General features: G+C 36.7%; 1 protein-coding gene across 19 annotated transcripts in view; it reads left to right on the top strand.

Moving 5' to 3' along the window:
* Positions 1-17,507, top strand: part of nrcama (neuronal cell adhesion molecule a) — an 80,697-nt gene extending 63,190 nt beyond the window's left edge. For 6 of the 19 annotated variants that reach the window (XM_026919149.3, XM_026919146.3, XM_053236784.1 and 3 more), the window contains 17 exons: positions 538-685; positions 1,434-1,558; positions 1,780-1,809; positions 3,141-3,242; positions 4,948-5,145; positions 5,240-5,310; positions 5,481-5,706; positions 6,379-6,494; positions 7,140-7,356; positions 8,272-8,394; positions 8,739-8,915; positions 10,050-10,115; positions 10,491-10,613; positions 11,784-11,939; positions 12,517-12,648; positions 12,731-12,809; positions 15,258-17,507. In XM_026919149.3, the coding sequence (XP_026774950.1) occupies positions 538-685; positions 1,434-1,558; positions 1,780-1,809; positions 3,141-3,242; positions 4,948-5,145; positions 5,240-5,310; positions 5,481-5,706; positions 6,379-6,494; positions 7,140-7,356; positions 8,272-8,394; positions 8,739-8,915; positions 10,050-10,115; positions 10,491-10,613; positions 11,784-11,939; positions 12,517-12,648; positions 12,731-12,809; positions 15,258-15,492 (2,324 nt within the window). In that variant the 3' untranslated portion in view covers positions 15,493-17,507. The remainder of the gene's footprint in view (positions 1-537; positions 686-1,433; positions 1,559-1,779; positions 1,810-3,140; positions 3,243-4,947; positions 5,146-5,239; positions 5,311-5,480; positions 5,707-6,378; positions 6,495-7,139; positions 7,357-8,271; positions 8,395-8,738; positions 8,916-10,049; positions 10,116-10,490; positions 10,614-11,783; positions 11,940-12,516; positions 12,649-12,730; positions 12,810-15,257) is intronic. The other 13 variants (XM_026919151.3, XM_026919150.3, XM_026919154.3 and 10 more) reach the window with 6 other exon arrangements.
* Positions 17,508-20,107: the final 2,600 nt, after the last annotated feature.

Raw genomic sequence — 20,107 nt, 5'->3', positions numbered from 1 at the left:
GATGTTAAGTGCTTTTCCAAAGAGCAAAACAGGAAACTGGTATGCTTTATCTCCATTAAGCCTGAAGAACTTTCTCCAGCCATCTGCCTGCAGACACTTCGGCACCTCTTCTGTATCTGAGAGCTAGCAGGTGTTACCCAGTTGTTAGACATAAATGATAAGAGACTACGTATATTAAAAATATGTATATTGATAAGCACATATGCCTTATTATTTCTCTTTGTTAAGTGTGAATCAACACCTCTGTAGCCATTTTGATTTTGCGAGTGATTTCACAAATTCATCAGCATCCATGTTCAGAATGTAAAAGAATTCTGAAAACACAATCCTTTAGGCTCTTTTGGATTCTTTTTGATCATAGCCTTAAACTCAGACTTACATTCCTCAATCTTATAACTACTTTCCTTTCCTATTAGTTTCACAAAAAAATCATAGTAATTACTGAATAATTGGATTTAAAATGAATAACTGAATAATTAGCTGGTACTTTAAGGATTAAACTCTGTCCCCAATGTGTTTCTCTGTTCATGTGCACAGAGCCCACATGGATCCTGAGGCAGCCTAATTACAAAGTCGTCCAAAGGAACCAAGACGTGGTGTTTGAGTGTAAAGTGAAGCATGACCCTTCTCTCATTCCCACCATGACCTGGCTCAAAGACAGTGGAGAGCTTCCTGATGATGAGAGGTGTTTATTTACATATGTTAATTTGTTTCATGATGAATATTGGTGTAATCATGTGCACTCTGATTCAATAAGTTATACCACAGCAATGTAAATTCTTGAATCTGATTGGTCAGAGGTGCTGATTAATTTTCTGTAAACGAACAGCTCTGACAGTGTGGAATTGTTGATATGGTGAAGTTTTCTCAGGAAGGAGTCTCTTGTGTCAGCGAATTGTAAGAGTCTTGAGAATGGCATGAGTAACTCTGCTTCACATCGGACTCCATCACACCACCCTGTTGTTGATTATTTTCCTATAAAAGCGCACCCTGTTTTTATTCCATACATAATGTACATAAGCATAATGACATTTATGTTTGTGCTTCTGTCTTTTTTTATAGCAGATTCTTTGCTCTTTCTGAATGCATATATTTAGTAAGGATGCACACGATTTTATTTTTAATGTATTTTATTTACAGTAATGGAAGCATCCCATGGTTCTCTCTTTTAGCATCTGGAAAAATAGTGATATCACTCTTAATGCTTTGTGTTACAGTTCAGAGTATTTATAAAAATGCCTCTGAGGCTTTACATTAATGACAACTCATTTTCTCTGGCACAATATTTATTAGTTTTTAAATATACTGTATAATGGATCATTACAACCTGCCTCTTGGGACTGAGTTAATTGGTGGGTCAAAATAAATCCATGGTATTTTGTCCTGCTAGCTCACTTGGGATGTGTGTGACATTTTGTTATAATTGCTTTCAGATTTGTCGTGGGCTCAGACAGCCTTACCATTCTCGAAGTGACAGAGAATGATGAAGGGACATACACCTGCGTCATGAATACCACTTTAGACCATGACTCAGCCAGTGCCCAACTCACTGTTGTTGGTAAGGATACGTTATCTACTTCCTTGTGTAGAACAGTGTTGTAGATCTTGTTTATCTTAAAAAAGCATAAGTCAATACAAAAGGACTAGATCTCTCTTGCGAAGGATCAATGTGGCATCACCTGAGATCAGATGTGCTTTGTTAGTCTAAAGCAATACCTGGAACTCTTTTGTGTATACTAATCACCGACTCCTAACTCACTCCTACTCTGCCGATCTCAGAGGCTACCCCAACACCAGCGGTTGTTTACGGTAAAAACAGCCACACACCCCTCATTTCACATCCCATACTGCCCTGAGTTGGTGTATGTGTGTGTGTGGAGGGTGCAATCAAGCACGTGCTTTATTTCATACTGTTTGCCTTCATGTTTGTGTTTGTAGCTTTATATTATACTTATATTTATATTATTTTGTAGCTTTATATATATCATAGCTGTGCTTGAATTATATATTTATAGTTTCTTTTATTTCTTGTGTAATCTGTTTAAACACCTCTGTTTTATCAGTTTATTATATTTCTAGTTTGTTTGTCAGCTACATGAATAGTGTACATCTACACCAGTGTAGTTCTCACTGTACTTGGCATTGTTGTATACAGATTATTTATAGTACATTTAATGGCAGAAACCCCTTCTATGATATTATAAAAGTCATTTTCCATATTTGTGTTAGTAAGCTTATTCATTTCACCCAGGAAGTTTCTCTAAAGTGAAACATCTCCATCAATCCCATTAAATATATATGTATTTTTTGTGAATGTTGCCACTTTATATTGTGTCTCTAATAACTGTGTAGCTTTACAGAAACTATACAGGCAAGTTTAATGTAACTACTGAAGATGTATTCAGTGTTTCAGATGGATTAGATTAGCACATCTTTTATGAATAAATATGTATATTTACTTTAGTACACGAGTGTGTCTTGATAGGTGTAACAATGGACAATGTCTCTCCGGTGTAACACTTATATGAACTGCTCATTTTCCAGTAACATTTCCTTTTTAAATGTGATTGTATGTACATATTAACTACACAGAAATTGTCAGCTATGCAGTTAATACATAGAAACTGTCAAATTAGATCAGTGTTAGTGTTAATTTATCTGATTCTCTTGGGGTAAAATGGTACAACATAAATGTAATATAAGAATGCTAAAGTTTGACTTGAAAAAGGTCAAGGTTCATTTGTGTACTTAGACAAGCCAAAATTAGTAAAGTTAGTACAGATGTGTGTATATAAAATACACCACTGTAAATCATCTGTAACAGTGAATACATCATCAGTATTAATAGTTGTTGCACGTGTAGTTTAAGTGTTACTATACAGATATTAGAGGCACTTACTATAAAGTCAGACCTTTGCTTGCAGAATGTGTAAGTTGTGCATTTTTAGATGTTTTTACTTATGCATGACTTATTTTGCATGCGTTCTGCATTTTGCAGCACTTAGAGAGTCTATGAAGTACATAAATACATATTTGTGTATGTTGAGTTTTTTGTTATTGTTGCATTTTGCCTGTACTTGCCCAGGAGTGCAGTCTTCATCAGTTGCTATATTTAAGCCCTGTTCTTTGTCCGTCTGCAGAACAACCAGATCCTCCTACAGATCTGGAGTTAACAGATCCAGGTGCACGGAGCGTCCAGCTCACCTGGATCCCTGGAGACGAGCACAACAGTCCTATCAAGAGTATGCATCTTTTTTTTTTTTTTATTTTAGCTACATATTAAAAATGGTCTTGCATTTAAAGTTCCAGTCTCAGGGAATAGATTGCTTCTTTCAGCTCTCTTTCGATAGGAGCCTTCACAGGGCACTTTTGTAGTCTTGATGATGTCATACTAGGTAGTGCAACTATTGAGTATCAATTAATACTCAACAACATGTCTATAGATGATTATTTCCGTGAACATGTCATATGTGTAGTGGCCTGGGAAAACCTTTCATTTGGTGAAAGTTCGACATTTTACAGTACATTTTACATTGTACAGTACTGTGCAAAAGCCTTAGGCACTCTTTTTTTATTACAAATTTTGTTATAGATGCATATTTTATGAATTAGATTTCCAAACATTACTCTTCCAAAAAAAAAAAAAGTTGTAGGTATGTCAGTAAAGAAAGCAACATATTATGTAAGAGACCACTTTTCAGACAAAAAACATATTGAAGGCTGCTGGGTTTTGCATGCAAAATTAAGAAGCAAGTGTCCAGAAGGACTGTGGATGGTTCTGCAAGATGCTCAGTAAGACTTACAGCTAATGTCCTTATAAAACTGCAAAAAGTATACCTGAAACTGCAATTTTTTTTTTTAAGCAAAGGATCGTCACACCAGATATTAAGTTTGTTTAGTTTATTACTGTTTATTGCACATTGTGGTATTTTTCTTTTAAGTAGAAAGATTGATTTCATTATTTTTGACTTTATTTTACAGCATTTCTTTGCATGTGCCCAAGACTTTTGCACAGTACTGTATATAATTCTGAACATTACATGTTTCATTACACAGGTGTATATATTGTATGTATAGGTGCATGTATCTCAACAACAAGTAAGAAAATGTATAGAATTTTTAAACTCATGTCAAGATTTAATTCAGACTACGAAACAGGAGCATTTTGACAGCTGATTTGATTACAAACTGATTTGATTACAAACTGAATTAATTAGGTTTATGTCTGTTTCTCTGCAGTCATGGTTCCATAAAAATGACCAGGGGGTCGACAATTTCTTAATCTTGTTACAATGGTGGAAATAGCCAATCAGAATCAAAGTTCTTATTCTTATATAGCCATAGCCAAAGTATTACTGTACATAGTTAAGTGTGTCTAATTCTAGTGTGTCTAGTTGGTATGTAAAAATAAATCGTTACTAAGAGGATCTGTGTTTTTTTCTTAATTTAAAGGGGCCACTGACTATGAAATGTTTGATTTCTGCAGTATAGCTCATACCTATCCAAAAACTTGATCAAAGCATGAGATTCACTGTGTGAGAATACCACACTTAGCTAGTCATTTGGGAAAATATATGTATGGTTTCTTAAAGAAGAGTACATTATAGACAGAAAAACCTTATTTTTTATTTGGTCTTGCCAGAATTCAGACAAAGATACATCCAACAGGTTTTCCCAGACTGCAGTACACATATTTAATCATTATTACTACTATTAAGTGAAAGCAAATGTGACAAAGTGCTTATAGTCTATAGATTATCTACTAAATAACAAAATAAATTGACGGCATCATTGAGAATCACTTGATCGGCTGGCTGTTGTCTATACATGGTTTGTGTATACATGGTTTGTTCATTGTGTATCAAAGTATCTGAAAATACATAAAGAGCCAAATCTGTTGTACTTGGTTTGTTTTAATATAAAGTATGTCATCTCCTCTTTTTCCAGAGTTCCTCATTCAGTACGAAGATGCTCTTCATGACAGTGGCACCTGGCATAACCTGACAGAGGTGCCTGGCACTAAGACCACAGCTCACCTCAAGCTGTCCCCGTATGTGCACTACAGGTTCAGAGTGATGGCTCTCAATGATGTTGGCTATAGCCAGCCAAGCCAGCCTTCACACCTGTACAAAACAAACCCTGCAGGTAACTCATTTATTTCTGATAGTGTGTTCAGTTCAGTCAGCTTCAAAGTCATGTGTTTCAGATATAATTGGCTTTCTCTGTCTATCTCTCTCAGCTCCTGATGAGAATCCCAGTGAAGTCAAAGCCATGGGCGCAGAGCATAATAATTTAGTCATATCATGGAAGGTATCAGTAAAGTACATACATAGCTATAGAAATTATGATGTTTTAAAATATGTTGATCATTGTGAATATGTATGAAATTGAAGCAATTAATGTAGCATATGTAAATTGTCAAAACCTTGAAATTTTGTTATATGCAAACCAATCGATTAATGCTAAACCTTCTTTTAAAGCCATTGATGGGTCTTCAGTCAAATGGTCCTGGTTTGCAGTACATAGTCATGTGGAGACAGAAGGATTTAGACAAAGAGTGGTCCTCTGTCACCGTGGCCAATGTTTCTAAGTTTGTGGTATCTGGGACACCCACCTTCGTGCCATATGAGGTGAAAGTTCAAGCATTAAATGACTATGGCCATGGACCAAAACCAGGAGTCATCACCGGTTACTCAGGAGAGGACTGTTAGTACCTATTTTTTCCTACATGAGATACACATTTGTGTATTACAGATAACTATTATTTGCATGCAATTTAAAGGAAACAGTAACTGTACGTTCACACTAGCGAAGTGACAGGCAACTCTTCGTTTTCAGTGTACTTGTGCAACACGGAGCCAATGACAAAGTGCCATTTAATCTAAGATTTTCCGGATGATTGGCTCAAATGATTCCTTGGACCAATCCTATAGAGCATGTGGTCAGATATTTCTACATTTCACTGCTCACAATTTTAGTTCCTATCTGCAATTAGTTCCCATTTATTGTTTAATGCATAAAAATGTAAGCAAACCATTGTTTCATCTTATATTGCCGTATACAACCTCTCATTAAATGAGTGTAGAGACATTACGAAGTAAAATAAAGCATGAAAGGAAGTAGCAGAGATTGGTGGTGCATCTGGGGAGGGTACATAGATAATACAGTTACCTTGCTTTGCTAATCTATAAAAAAAAAAAAACCTGAAAAAAAGAAAACGTTGGACTGTGCATGCCTATAAACGACAACAGTTGGATGACGAGTGACTTGTTGCTTGCAAGTGTGAACGAAGGGTACAACTATGATAAATCTAAGCTGTCATGATGACATTTTGGTCTTTTTATTATAGAAGCAATATTTATTTTCTTTATCTCACAGTGCCAGTGGCAGCTCCAGAAAATGTGCGTGTTCTGGTGCAGAACAGCACTCTGGCAGAAGTCCACTGGGATCCAGTACCACCAACATTAGTGCGTGGAAGACTGCAAGGCTACAGGGTATGTGTTGCTATTGTTTGATAATGCATTTAGTGATATCTGATATCAAGTAAAGCTATCTATATAGCTATAGATAGATTTCATATTTTTTTCCCTTGTGTTTTAAATATGAATACATTTTTTCTAGAAGGCTCTGTTTATTAATATCTGAAATATTGCTGCTTGGTCAGATCCCAGTGTTTCTTTTATATTCATCTTTCTTACAAAGGCGGCATGAAGACAGCACATCAGCATTCTAGCTTGGAGCCTATGTACTGTACGCACTTCTCCCATTTCATATTCTCTTTGCAATGTGACATAAATAGGATTGCCTCATTATGTGGAATTATTACTGGGAAGCTGTTCCTTTGAGACCGGCTGGTATTCATAACCACATTGTGGTCTAGACTCCACTATGAGCTACACTCTGATGGAACCAGCACTGATAGAGACCCTCATGAACAGATGCTTTCTTACATAGGGATGTTAATTTGTAGGGATTGTTAGTTGCATTAAAACAGTCTGAAAATACTTTATGGGGCACATGTTTATATCACAGTCATCCAAGCCATGATGTTCGGTTTGAGCCGACGTGGTCACAGCTGTGCCGAAAACTATATAACACTGCGCAGATTGTGTAAATCAGTGGTTCACTGTTCACCTCAGGTGTATTATTGGAAAGAAAGAAGCCTGCACAAGCACAATACCCATGTGCACTCTCACCACATGGAGCAGCAAACACTGACCTTCAGCGGAAACAGGAGCCACGGCAAGCTTCCCGCCCTGCAGCCCTACAGCGTCTACACACTCAACATCAAAGTTTTTAATGGGCGGGGAGAGGGGCCTCCCAGTGCCAACCAACAGTTTGAAACTCCTGAGGGAGGTAAGCCTTAAGAACTGATTAAATAGAAACCTTACAAACAAATGAGTGATTAATTATGAGTGATTCAAAAATGAAGTTATCATTATCAAAGCACTTTGCGTTAAATTTGTGTTAAAAGAAGGGGGAATAGACTTCCTGTGTGTTAAACCTAATAAACCATTGTCAATCACATTCTGGACTTTGGTATTATGGTAACACACTTTAGCATGCTTTCACAGTGCTGGCCAGAGCTTGTGCTGAAAAAAAAAATAAATAAAACAACAGTTCACGTGATGTGCACACGGTAACCATAACAGCACAGTCCTCTACCTCATAGCAGCTAACTAATTAGCTAGGCTTGGTATGTAGATTAGTTCTATTATTATCAGTAATAAACAGTAAATATAAAGATTGTTTTATATTTCATGAGCAATGCGGAGGTTGTTTGCCTTCGCTGTAGCTTTGGAGGCAGAAAATCAAGAGAATGTGTGACTTAACTGTATGCAGGCACAGTTAAAGTTGGACGTCACGTCACCTGCGCTTGAATATCCCAAAAATAGACAAGTTGTTATTTTTAGTCATATTTCAATGTTTGAATATTGGCAATGAAACATTTTCGATTCAGACTCCTTATACAGTATTTGTTGACTAACAAGATTAGCACCAGCACTTTGTCCTTCATATTTTCTTGCCTGCTCCTCAATTTGCAGCCTGATTGGTTAAGAGATTTTTTTTAGTATATCAGCAATTTTCTGAAAAGTTGAAGTTTGGAAAAATGGTGTTTTACGAACTAATGAACTGTGTTTAGGACATCTTGCTTTTGAGTGTTGGGTGGATTAAACTGTATGGGCTGAATTACAGTTTAATTTTTGGGAACATATTTATTACCATTTATTTAGATGTATTCTTTGAGCCTGCATGCATTTTCTGTCCCAGTTCCTGGTAGACCAGCATTCCTCAAGGTCGTTAACAGTAATCTAGACTCCCTGACTCTGGAGTGGGGGCCGCCCCATGAGCGAAATGGACGTCTCACAGGATACACCCTTAAATATCAGTCAGGTGAGTGTCCAAGTAATCTATCCCAGGTCTCAGTTCACAATGTCACAGTGGGTCAGGAGAACAGTGCATGTGAGACTTATGTAGATCTTAATATACTGACTTATCAGGAAATGGTTTCAGTTGTAAGACAATATCAATAGTTGTATCAATAGCCATTTCCTTCTACATAATCATTATTTTTTGACTATTGTCTATTGAAATGTCATGTGTATATATATATATATATATATATATATATATATATATATATATATATATATATACATATAATGTATTTGTGTGTCTAACCTAATGTGACTTCACACTCCTTTCCCTTCCCCACCAATCCCATTCCACGTTTCTAGTCAATAACACCAATGAGCTTGGCCAGTTGGAGGAGCTAACTGTGCCGGCCAATGAGACTAGCATCACTCTGCATGACCTCAAGTACAGCACACGCTACAAGTTTTATTTCAGTGCCAAAACGCTCACAGGATCAGGCCCAAGCATTACTGAGGAGTTTGCAACAATAATGGATGCAGGTAAGTTACATCTACTGTTGTATGATATAGGACCTTTTCATTGGTCTGTTGCATAGGATTTGGAAATAAATCCTTTAATTCAGCCATGAATAAGGATTGTATCACGATTTTGCGAATACTTTACAGTTGTCTGTTTTGAACTTGGGCGTTGAATTTGATACTTGAAGGTCTTTAGCATAAACAAGTGTCTTCATTTGCTGCTCAAGTCCTACACCCGTTAAGGTCAAGCTGGCTGTCATTTGTTTAGCTTAATGAGTTTCTGTTTGCTGGCTGAATATATTGTATCAATTTTGCATGTTTAGTCAAAGACAAACAAAACCATGCTTGATTAAGGAATAAAGAAATACCAACGCTGTCTTGATCACCTTGGCTACCCGAATGTTATCCTACCCTCTGTTTCCCCGCACACCAATCCCATTGCAGCCTTTTTTTAAAATAACATTTTGTATATTTTCTCCCACTGTCTGCCCTGGGACTTAAGTCTGACAGCTAGCACATCCCCTCAGTGTGTGAATCAAGTGGGGATTATTAACTGGTTGTGTCCAATCAGCCAACAGAAGCCCTAAATGGATGGTTCACTTGTAAAATTCATGGGGAGGAAGGAACATGGCCATCCTTTCAACCCAGTGAGAGTATGGCTAGCTGTAATCTTGTCTATCCTGGTCACATTTACATTACATTTTTTTTTCACTTGCACAATATTCAGATCTTTGGAAATATGATGGTGGTGATAGTATCATGTGTGTATCTGTGATAAAGTTTTAAAGCTGATACCTGCCATAGTTGTACCTGCTGTTATATACACTGAACTCTTCAGGGAGCTGGTGTTTGTTATTTTCTCTGAGTAGGTGCATGTCCTCATTGTGACACATCTTACTATTTTATATCTTCTGCTTATTTGTGAAACGAACAACTTTATTTCCTTCCAACTTCCTTGCAAATGATCTCCTCTACCTCCTACCCTGCTAAATGCTTAGCCTTGCCAGCTTATTGGGCATGCATGTGGTACCTGACCTTATCTTACCTCTGCTCTGACTGTGAACTGTTTGCTCTATGTCTTTTTCTGTGTGTGTGTCTGTATGTGTGTGTGTGTGTGTCTGTGTGGTGTTTTATACCTTTTCACCTTTCTTCTAGGGATTCCAGCTTCTCCCCAACCAGTCTCCCCAACCTCCCCGTCTCTTCGCCCCCCTCTTCACAAGGGTACATCTGATTTAGAGGCACCTCTAGCTGCTAACATGTCTAACATTAACTTTTGATTATCCAAGCTCAAGCTTGATGCTAACGCCCTGGGGCATCTGACCCTTAACATTACTTTTCTTACTAAATTCTTTTGCAAAACATTTCATTTTGTAAATTTTTGAGGTACATCAATATTGGAAATATCTTCCAGTTTTGTTCATTCACGTAAAACCTCTTTAAAGCGTAAAGCTCCAAGTCAGTGTTTATCACTTTGATTCCAGTGGCTCTGAAATGAGTAACGTATGCAGGCTTTGAATTCTAACAGTAATATAGAGGTTCCTGTTTACAGTCCCTGCAGAGGTACCTCACTCTTTTCTTCTCTTCCTGTGTGCCTAGCTCGTCCTGCGCCTCCAGTGTTTGGGAACGTTAGCTCGTCTGTGGGCGAGGATGGAGCGCTAATCAGTTGGGAGTACTGGGGACCAGAAAAACACGTTTATGTTGAATATATTGTAGTGAACAGTAAGACATGTTTCTGACCTTAATGCTGTAGAATCAGAAAGTAGGTGGGCAGGGACTGCTGGGCAGAATAGTAGAAATTCTATTCTATTCTATTCCACTGTATTGCATTCTGTTTTATTTAGTCCTTTTCAGCTATTTTCTGTCTTTTCTAATCTATTCTTTTCTCTTTTCTTCTGTTCTCTTCTGCTCTATTCTGTTCTTTCCCAATTTGTTCTATTTTATTCAGTTCTCTTCTGCTGTATTCTATTCTATCCCAATTTATTCTATTCTATTCTCACCTATTCTATTCTATTTTCTTCTCTCCTGCTTTATTCTATTCAGTTCTGATTTATTCTGTTCTATTCTCTTTGGCCTTATTCTGTTCTATCCTGATTTATTCTATTCTGCTCTATAATATTCTGTTTTATTTATTCTATTCTATTCTATTCTATTTTCATCTCTTCTGTGCTATTCTATTAATTTCTCTTCTGCTGTATTCTATTCTCTTTTGCTCTGTTCTGTTATATTCTATTCTGTCATATTCTAGTTTGTTATATTCTATTCTATTCTGTTCTGATCTCTTCTATTTTCTTCTATTCTATTCCACTTTATTCTATTCTATTCTGCTCTGCAATATTCTATTCTGTTTTGTTCTACTCTAGTGTAATAAAATAGCTATAAAGAGAGATATAAATCAGAGAAAGATGTAACATTTTACTGTTTTCTTGTAATATTTTCTCAACTGATATAATTGACTTTTATACAGTAGTCAGAATTTTAAATCACTTTCATAATTTATTATGCTATTTAAAAAATCAAAAGTAAAAAAGTACAAATATTTTCATTTACTGAATTCTAGAGCTTAGGCATTGTAACAACCTGACATTATTGTGGTATGCAGAAACAGATTAATCTGACACTCTAAATTCATTTTCATTTTACATTTTATATATATCACAATTACTTAATTTCTTAACTTCCTATAAGACAAATCCACTCCATACTAATATACAACCATTGCCATTGATATTTCATTGAGTTTAATAAAATGTACACATAATATAGATTTACTGTAAGACAGATTTAGAGATTGTAGTAAACTTACCCCCTGCATGATGTATGTAGAATGTAGTTATTTGCAACACCAGAGAGTGTGGGTTTGATCTGTCCCTCTCACTGGAACCCCCTCAGGCGATGAAGACTGGCAAAAAGAGATGGTAAATGGATCGCAGTCCCATGTGCTTAAGGGTTTAAAGGAAGGGCTGGCATACAAAGTGCGTGTGGTGGCTCAAAGCCACACCGACCAAACAGTCCACCGTTCTGAGGAGCTGGTGGTTACGGTACCAGGTGAGGCCCCTGTTTGGCCTTAACCCCATGACTTTATTGAAAATGTAGTTGGTTGGTTGCAGACCTGCATGGGTTTTGCCTCCCATTCATGATTCATGTGGCGTGCCGATAGTTCTATAGCATGGTCCGTTGTTTCCAGGCCATTCAATAGAAATCTTCAAGGCTTGTTCATCTATAATGAGCTGTGTTTTTCCCCTGCATGATTTGCTGTCTACATGATTGTAATGCGATGAACATATTACTGACCTTTGTGTCAGATACAGACACAAACAGACATGTGTTGTTGCTTTTTGTATTCCCATTGAAATTCCTTTGGTGTAAAATGTTCTGTGCAAGTGCAGTGCATGTCATAAAATATGCTTACCATGTTTTCTAATCAGTGAGCATAACAGTAATTATTTTGATTGCAAATGCTTTTGTATGGAATGCAGTCACTCTTCATTTTCCCAATGTTTTGTCTTGTCTTTTCCCCACAACCATTTGATGACATTAGAGGATCAGCAAATTCCATATGCATTATGTGGGCTGCATATCATCTTTTGTGTCTAACTGTCCCTTCCTATGCCCCCATTCCCAGCTATGGCCAGTAGGCAGGTGGACATCGCTACGCAGGGCTGGTTTATTGGCCTCATGTGTGCCATTGCCCTGCTTATTCTGGTTCTCCTTATTGCCTGCTTTATCAGGAGGAACAAAGGGGGCAAATACCCAGGTAAGAGAGAGTCACCAGAAATCACTTTAGATTCTATATTCCTACCTGAGGGAGTGTACTAAAATTGTGCTTGTTCTGCTAGTGAAAGAGAAGGAGGACGCACACACTGACCCCGAGGTCCAGCCAATGAAGGATGATGATATTATTTTTGGAGAGTACAGGTGAGAGAACAATGAGCAGGCCTCTGGGGAGTCTTTTCCTTATTCCTATAATCTTCACAGCCCTCTGGAGAAAGTCTTTTTCCCACAACATGAACTTTTACGCCTGCTTCACCAACGCAGGACACGGGACTACAACTAGCAGAAAAGCTTCATCTGTGGAGTTAAAGCACAGCTGTCGCTCTGTTTTTTTTTCTGCGCAGGTTGGCTATATTATCTCATGCTATATCTGTGGTAACGGTTTTCCACCAACTGTATATGATGGTGTAATACTCACTATTCAGGACATTAGATCAGGTACTCTCATTTGATAGGTTTTTTAACGTTCACTTTATCTATGTAGAAACAGTATATTGTCAAAACGTGTTCCTCTTACTCTCTTGCTGTTTTTTTTTTTTTTTTTAGTTTTAGTCAGAGCTGTATTTGCCTCTTAGGTTTGATTTCATTCAAATCAGTTGGCTGAATAATTATGCAAACACATTCATAATATGAAATATCAATATATTATGATATTTGATGCATTTAGCACAGAGACAATTCTCCTATTAATACTGAAAGCAATTTTCATGTGACGCTAGCTATCGTAATCACGCTCTTTCTGATCTGTAGCTGCTCCTCAAGACACACACGTATAAGCTATAAGATTCAAGCACTTTACTTTATATAGTAACTTTCTTTTGTACTTCATTTTAATTTTTTTTACATGGTCTTGGTTTTATACCTAAAATGTTTAAATATATAAACATATAATCCTTATATTAAATAATTATATATATTTTATTCTCTGCATGGCTGTACATAAAATTGCATTTACAATAGATACATATTTTAATGAAGTGATGTGCCAAATCATCAGTATGTGACCGTATATAGCATGCACAAAATAGAAAGCCATAGATTTTTGCTAATGAGAGGATTTTTTAAATATTTACACTCACATTCATCATGTCAGCCTGTTGAACTTGGAATATTAATAATGTGAGGCATTTCTTAATGAGACTGTGAAGAGTTCTTCCCAGTATTTCTTGTGTTAGGATTCTCATGCTGCTTGTGGTTATGCTGAAGCTTGCTAATTTCCTGCGATCAAGATTACGCTACTATGGCAAAACGATTTAGTGACAGATATACTCGATCATGCCTGAGCCCTCCTCAAGCTCCTGATCTGTCTAACATTACAATGAATTATCAGTGGTATGGAGACATCACAGAATTCCTTTTTTTGGCACTCTTCCTTATTCTCTCTTCGATCTGTGTGTGTCGGTTGGGAAGGTAAGAAAGATAGTTTGACACTTCCATGTGCAGAGCTGATTGAGATTAGAACTGCCACTGGGAGAAAAAAAAACCCTTCTGTGCCATTTTAGGATTACATTTTACTGATGCTCCCTAGCCATGAAGCTAAATGCTATCATACACTACAGTGCCTGTAGCTGAGTTCAGATTAGCTAACAGTAAATAGCACACGTTCATTACTGCCATACCTGCTCAATTGAACGGTGCTATTATTATGATTATTTAATGTTTATGATAGCATTCTTCTGCTTTCTTATGGCAAAGGGTTGAAACGAACTATATGTCTAACACATTACATGAATTATCATCACATGTTTATTTTAAGTCAAATGAATTGATTTGACATTTTTTCCCAATGGTTTTTATTTTAATTTTAATTTTAATTTTTTTTTTTTTGAGGGGACTGTTGGATATTTACCCCCCTGATCACATCATTATTTTATGATGTTTGATTAGTGAATGGTTACAATGGCTGTGGATAGTGTAATGCATTATTTGCTGAGATTAGTATTATTTAATATATCTAAAATTATAACAGACATTAGTGTTATGCGAATACACAGATCTAAGCCATTCTTCCCAGCATGCTCTGTAAATATTACTAAGTGCAAACCGTTAGCTACCATTTCAGTAATAAAGAAAAACGTGTTACTGGTAATGTAGTTTTAAATGATTAATGATGGACTAGTCTGTGGTATCAGGTGTCAGTTTTACTAAATAATTAAGGATGCAAGTAATTTAATTCAGTGACATTGTAGGATGTTACAGTATATTTATATCATGTCCTGGTAATGAGACTTTTTGTTTTTTTGGAATGACATACAGTATTTGTGGCTGTTGTTCTGTAACATTCAGTTTTTTCTTTGAAACAAACACTGTGTGTATTGAAATCTTATGCTTAGCACTTAGGAGTGAAATACATATAAATTTGAATGCATGTACCAGAACGTACAGTCAACAGATGAATATTTGTGTAATGCTAATGGAACTATTCCCCCAGTTTGTCCTACAATGACACTATGTGTGGAATGTCTTGTATTTATTATACCCAGCATGTTGTTTACATCAGTGTTCCATCTTCTGTCATGAAGAGCCAAGCTAATGTCTGTGTGACATCTCTCATTATTCCACCTGTAACACCTGCATGTTATTTTCTCCTAGTGACAATGAGGACCATAAACCGTTAAAAGGGAGCCGCACGCCGTCCAGTGGCACCGTAAAGCGAGACGAAAGTGACGACAGTTTAGTTGACTACGGGGAAGGTGGAGATGTACAGTTCAACGAAGACGGCTCTTTTATTGGCCAGTATAGTGGAAAGACAGAAAGGGACACCGTGCAGGGTCATGAGAGCTCAGAGGCCCCCTCACCTGTAAACGCCATGAACTCTTTTGTTTAAGCACAGGGGAAAGTAGGACTTTTTTGAATGCAGATTTTCAGCATGATTACAGCTCCAGTTAGTTCCCTGTTTACATAAAGTGAAGGAAAAATTAGGGAGTATATTAAGTTTTAAAAGGATTAAATCAAGTTATCTGGAGAGATACATGTCGAGCAGGGTGACTCGCACAGGATCCACTTAACCTGGCATGATGATTGGAATACAGATGTGGCAATGTTACAACTTCATCACTGTTGCATTCATTATTAAGACTGATTTCAGTTACACAATTACTTTTTAGCTAACATTAAGTGACCTTCTGGTTACTTCTAAAACTCAGTATGTCAGTGCTGCATGCATAATATGCTACTATTACTCATAACATATGGTTGCAACTAAAGAGACCTACAGTATATGAAAGAAGTAGCTAATTTATGAGGATTATGTGGTGCTTCTTTGAAATAATGGGTATGCCTTGATTATGTTTTGAGTATTATATGAGAATTGTACAGATAAAATGAACCAGTGGAGACACTGGATTTAAGGCACTGCTATAAGATATTTCATCAAATGTATACTTATAATTCCATGTCTTTGTTTCTCAAGACTGAAAGTGTGTGTAAATAGCTGTAGAAAGAAAAAGGCTTTATCCTGTATAATAGATGGAATGTGTGCAGAAACCTTATCTGAAAGATTCTAGAGTAGACCAGATATTTAAAATAAAACATTCAATTATATTCCACAGGTGCCATTGTCCCAACACTATGCCACCTTTAATTTTTTTTTGTTCTATTTTTATTTTGATTTTGTCACTCCTGAGACATTCATGTTGCATCTCAACCATACGAGATCCCGCTGTCACTGCCTTGACCTGCATGCGAACCCTTGTGGTTCCCATGGCAACTAAAACCATAGCGACTCAAAGCTGCTTTTAATATGTAGTTTCCTCTGTTTGTAAAATTGGAGCAGTTCCATGCATGTGACTTTTCATAACACAAACTGTATATGGATGTAATAATGGGTGCTGGGTGGCCTTTTACAGCATAGTGCCTTTATTCAGAAACGAGCCTCTGGGTCTAATTTACAGGACTAATGCATGTTAATGGGCAAGCATTTGGGGGTAGAGAAGGAGCAAGAAGATGTTTATATGAATTGGAAATGATGTTTGTAAGGTAATAGAACGAGGACATGGTTCTCTCCAGTATAAGCAACACGATGAACACTGTAGGATTTGCTCTTTGCCTCATTCAATTTCATTACACTGGTTTGTTGTGTAGCACTCAGTGTTTGTGCTTGTGTTTTTGTGTGTGTGTGTGTGGGTGGGTGGGTCAGTGGGTGTGTGTGTGCATGTGTGTTTGTATTGTGTGTAAAAACAATGCATTCATATTACTTTGTAAAATTTCACTTGTCCATTGTTCAGCATTAAGACCTTTTCCAGTTGGACGGATTTTCACGAATTTTGGTTTCAGATAACTTGCATCAAGTTTTAGTTCCAAATTTATGTTTGTATGTAGATATATTGTTGAATTTGTATATAATATGACGTTTGGCTTAATGGAAATCAAGTAGAAATCAAGTCAGTAAAGCACTACTGAAATCTGGGGCATGAAGGCTTGTCGATTGTGTTGTGTATTCAGCATTATCTTCCTCTTTTGCTGTGATCACTGTACATTTTAACACAAAGTGGGGTTTGTCTTCTTACTTATTCAGAAGTAAAAGCTTTCAATCCAGCAAACTGAATCGCACTGCACATTCCAAGCACAACTGTAATTTATGCAAGTGGTGATTTATCATATTACTGAAGTGGGTATTTTTCATTATGTAGTAGTCAATATTCATCACGATCATCTGCATCTCTGATTTCTCTGCATACTAGAAGTGTACATTTTTTTTTATTCTAAAAATCACAGATGTGTTAGTTTCAGAACTTTACTAACAATCTGACATTTCTTTTATTTAAGTCTCCCCACTTGAGAGTTCATGAATGAAATTTCAACAACTCTAAATGTAATGAATGAATAAATATTACTATATTACTTTTTTCGTCACTGTGTCTTCATTTTCTTCATTACGGCAAATATGATTTCTGCATGAATGTTGCTGTGCATTTGTATTGTTTTGTCCTTAATTGAAAGAGTTTTATGAATAATATTGCACTGTGTCCAGTGAAATTAGATTATTTACAATAATCGCGACATCTGTGATTATGTAGTGCACCAATGAGACATCGCAATGCTGTGTAGATTTATTTTTCTGTAATAATTGTGTCAGAGGTGAAACTGACCTCTGCAGAAAGGGTCTGTGTGTGTGTGTGTGTGTGTGTGATGTATTTTCCACTTTCCCCTGCTGTTAAAATTTGAGCTATTTTAAGCACTGGGTGATTTTTGGAAGAAACAAAATCCACAACTTCACTGTGGTCACACAAAAACACCCGCATGGCAGGTGTACACATCCATCGCAATAATGAGATTAGATCAACAACAAAGGAGAGGCAAAGGTCATGCATGTGGCTGGTGAACCTTGAAGATATGTTTATTTCTGTTATTGTTACATTTTTGCGGTAATTGAAGCTGAGAGAGCAAGCCTTGGGCCATCTGTCATGTGTTTACAGAGCGACTGTGTCAGGAAGCACAGACGTCTGGTGGGTGGCTCTTGGACTCTCTTTAACTGCTTGGCATGAGTTCTATGCCTTCTGTTCCTAAACATGAATAAATGGATCATGGACTAATATATGGATCTGGAATTTCAACATGCATTTTCATGGAGTCAGACCATAGCCTAGCCTAAGCTTTTAAGCAGAAAGCTATGGAAATAGGAGGGATTAAATTCGCTTGATACAATTTGAGGTTCAATAGCCACAACATGTGGGCAGAGAAAACAGCACAAGGTAAAGCACTCTTTGAATATAGAGCTATTTATTGATTCATTATGTGATTATTTGCAGAGTGAATACATCTCATATCATGGGGGAAAAAAACAAATTGGTTCTATTATATCCGGTGTTTATCACTGTTTAGAGAGGAAATTCCATATCGAACAAACTCAGCTGTCAGTTCTTTAAGTATTCTGTGTGAATTTTATTTTCATATTGCATTTACTCATCTCCAGGTACTAGCTACTTACATTACAATACATACATCTATAAAAAATTGATTTATAGATTGATTGATTATAACTATTGTAGTAATAAACACTAAGGCTTTAGTAATAAATAACTGGATATGATGAAGCATCTGACTAGGACTCTCTGGAGCCATTTCCTCTAATGCCATCTAGTGTAGTGGTGAGAACATAAGCAGTGAGATTTAATGTGTGCATTTGGAGAGGCTTTTATTCTTAACTCATGTTGTTCATATTAATTCCTTTTAGTCTTTTTTTTTTCTCAAAATATTAATTAGGTGGTGTTAAAATATTAGCTAAATAATTAATCCAACTGATTGTCCACCAAAATGTAAAATCTATTGCTCTAAATTCACATTTCCATACTACCTAAAGTGTTAAATATACTAATCCACTATACTCACTATAGTGGTAATTCATATTTGTCAGCATGTGAATGTTACGCTTCACATGTTAAGTATGGAAATTCTCAGAAGGCTGTATTTTTTCCACTTCATTAAAATAATTGTCTCATTGTGTTTAATTAATCTTATAGCAATCCAATTTCCATTCATCAGCATAACCAAATGCACATGCTAATCTTATTTGAAATTGCAACTGCAATAGAACAGCACGGCTCTCTCCACTGTATTTCCACCACAGGGCTTCTGCTCACATCACCGTGTCTTAGCAACATCAAATCAGAGGTCAGCTCTTATGCCAGCCAATCACTCCATATTCTAACTGCAAAGCCTCAGTATGTTCTCTTTTCATGCAGGCAACTTATTTTCCTCAAAAAACAATGAGACAGGATTGTGTTGATTGGTGGTTATTGTTGCCATGCCAACATCACCCCACCCCTCCTCAGACCCAAACCCCAGACACATGCCCAATTACCCATGTCTTCTCTCCCGGGGTTGTATACACTCTGAAAAATGTGTATGCAACATGCACCTATATACAGGTGTTTATTTAATATAAAAGCAGCCAAATTCAAAATCTGATGATGCCATAAATTAAAGCACTCTCTTACATTCATGCATGATGACTCAAATTTACACCTAGTAAATTAATAGGATATTTTGGTCTTTCTTAAAACCAATGTGTCATAGTGATTTTACTCCTATTTTTAGGATATATATTGAAAAGAGTGCTTATGCAGCCTGCTTGTCAGAAGTGGGAATCTTTCCTTTTGTATCCTTATGCAAAGCTGGCCTTTCACTTGGGTGGCTGTGAAAGATGAATCTCATAATTGTTTATGATTCCTCACTGACGTTCCCATATGGAAGACAAATGGCAGTGGCCACATCTGCTGAAATAGCCCACAATTTTGGTCTGTTATAAATCTGTGTCTTCTGATGAATTTGAATTTTGCTACAATAGAGTAGAAGCCGATCTGTCCCACACAATGAGCTGAAATACTAGCTGACCCGCTGTCACTAATCACTGTGGCTGATAGACGGACAGTCTCTATATTTACTGCTATTGTGCTGGAGCTGGGAAACGTGTTTCTGACACATAGACAAGGACAGGAGAG

Source organism: Pangasianodon hypophthalmus, chromosome 9 (genome assembly GCF_027358585.1).
Source record: "Pangasianodon hypophthalmus isolate fPanHyp1 chromosome 9, fPanHyp1.pri, whole genome shotgun sequence".
Lineage (NCBI taxonomy): Eukaryota > Metazoa > Chordata > Actinopteri > Siluriformes > Pangasiidae > Pangasianodon > Pangasianodon hypophthalmus.
This window is presented reverse-complemented; position numbering and strand designations above follow the sequence as displayed.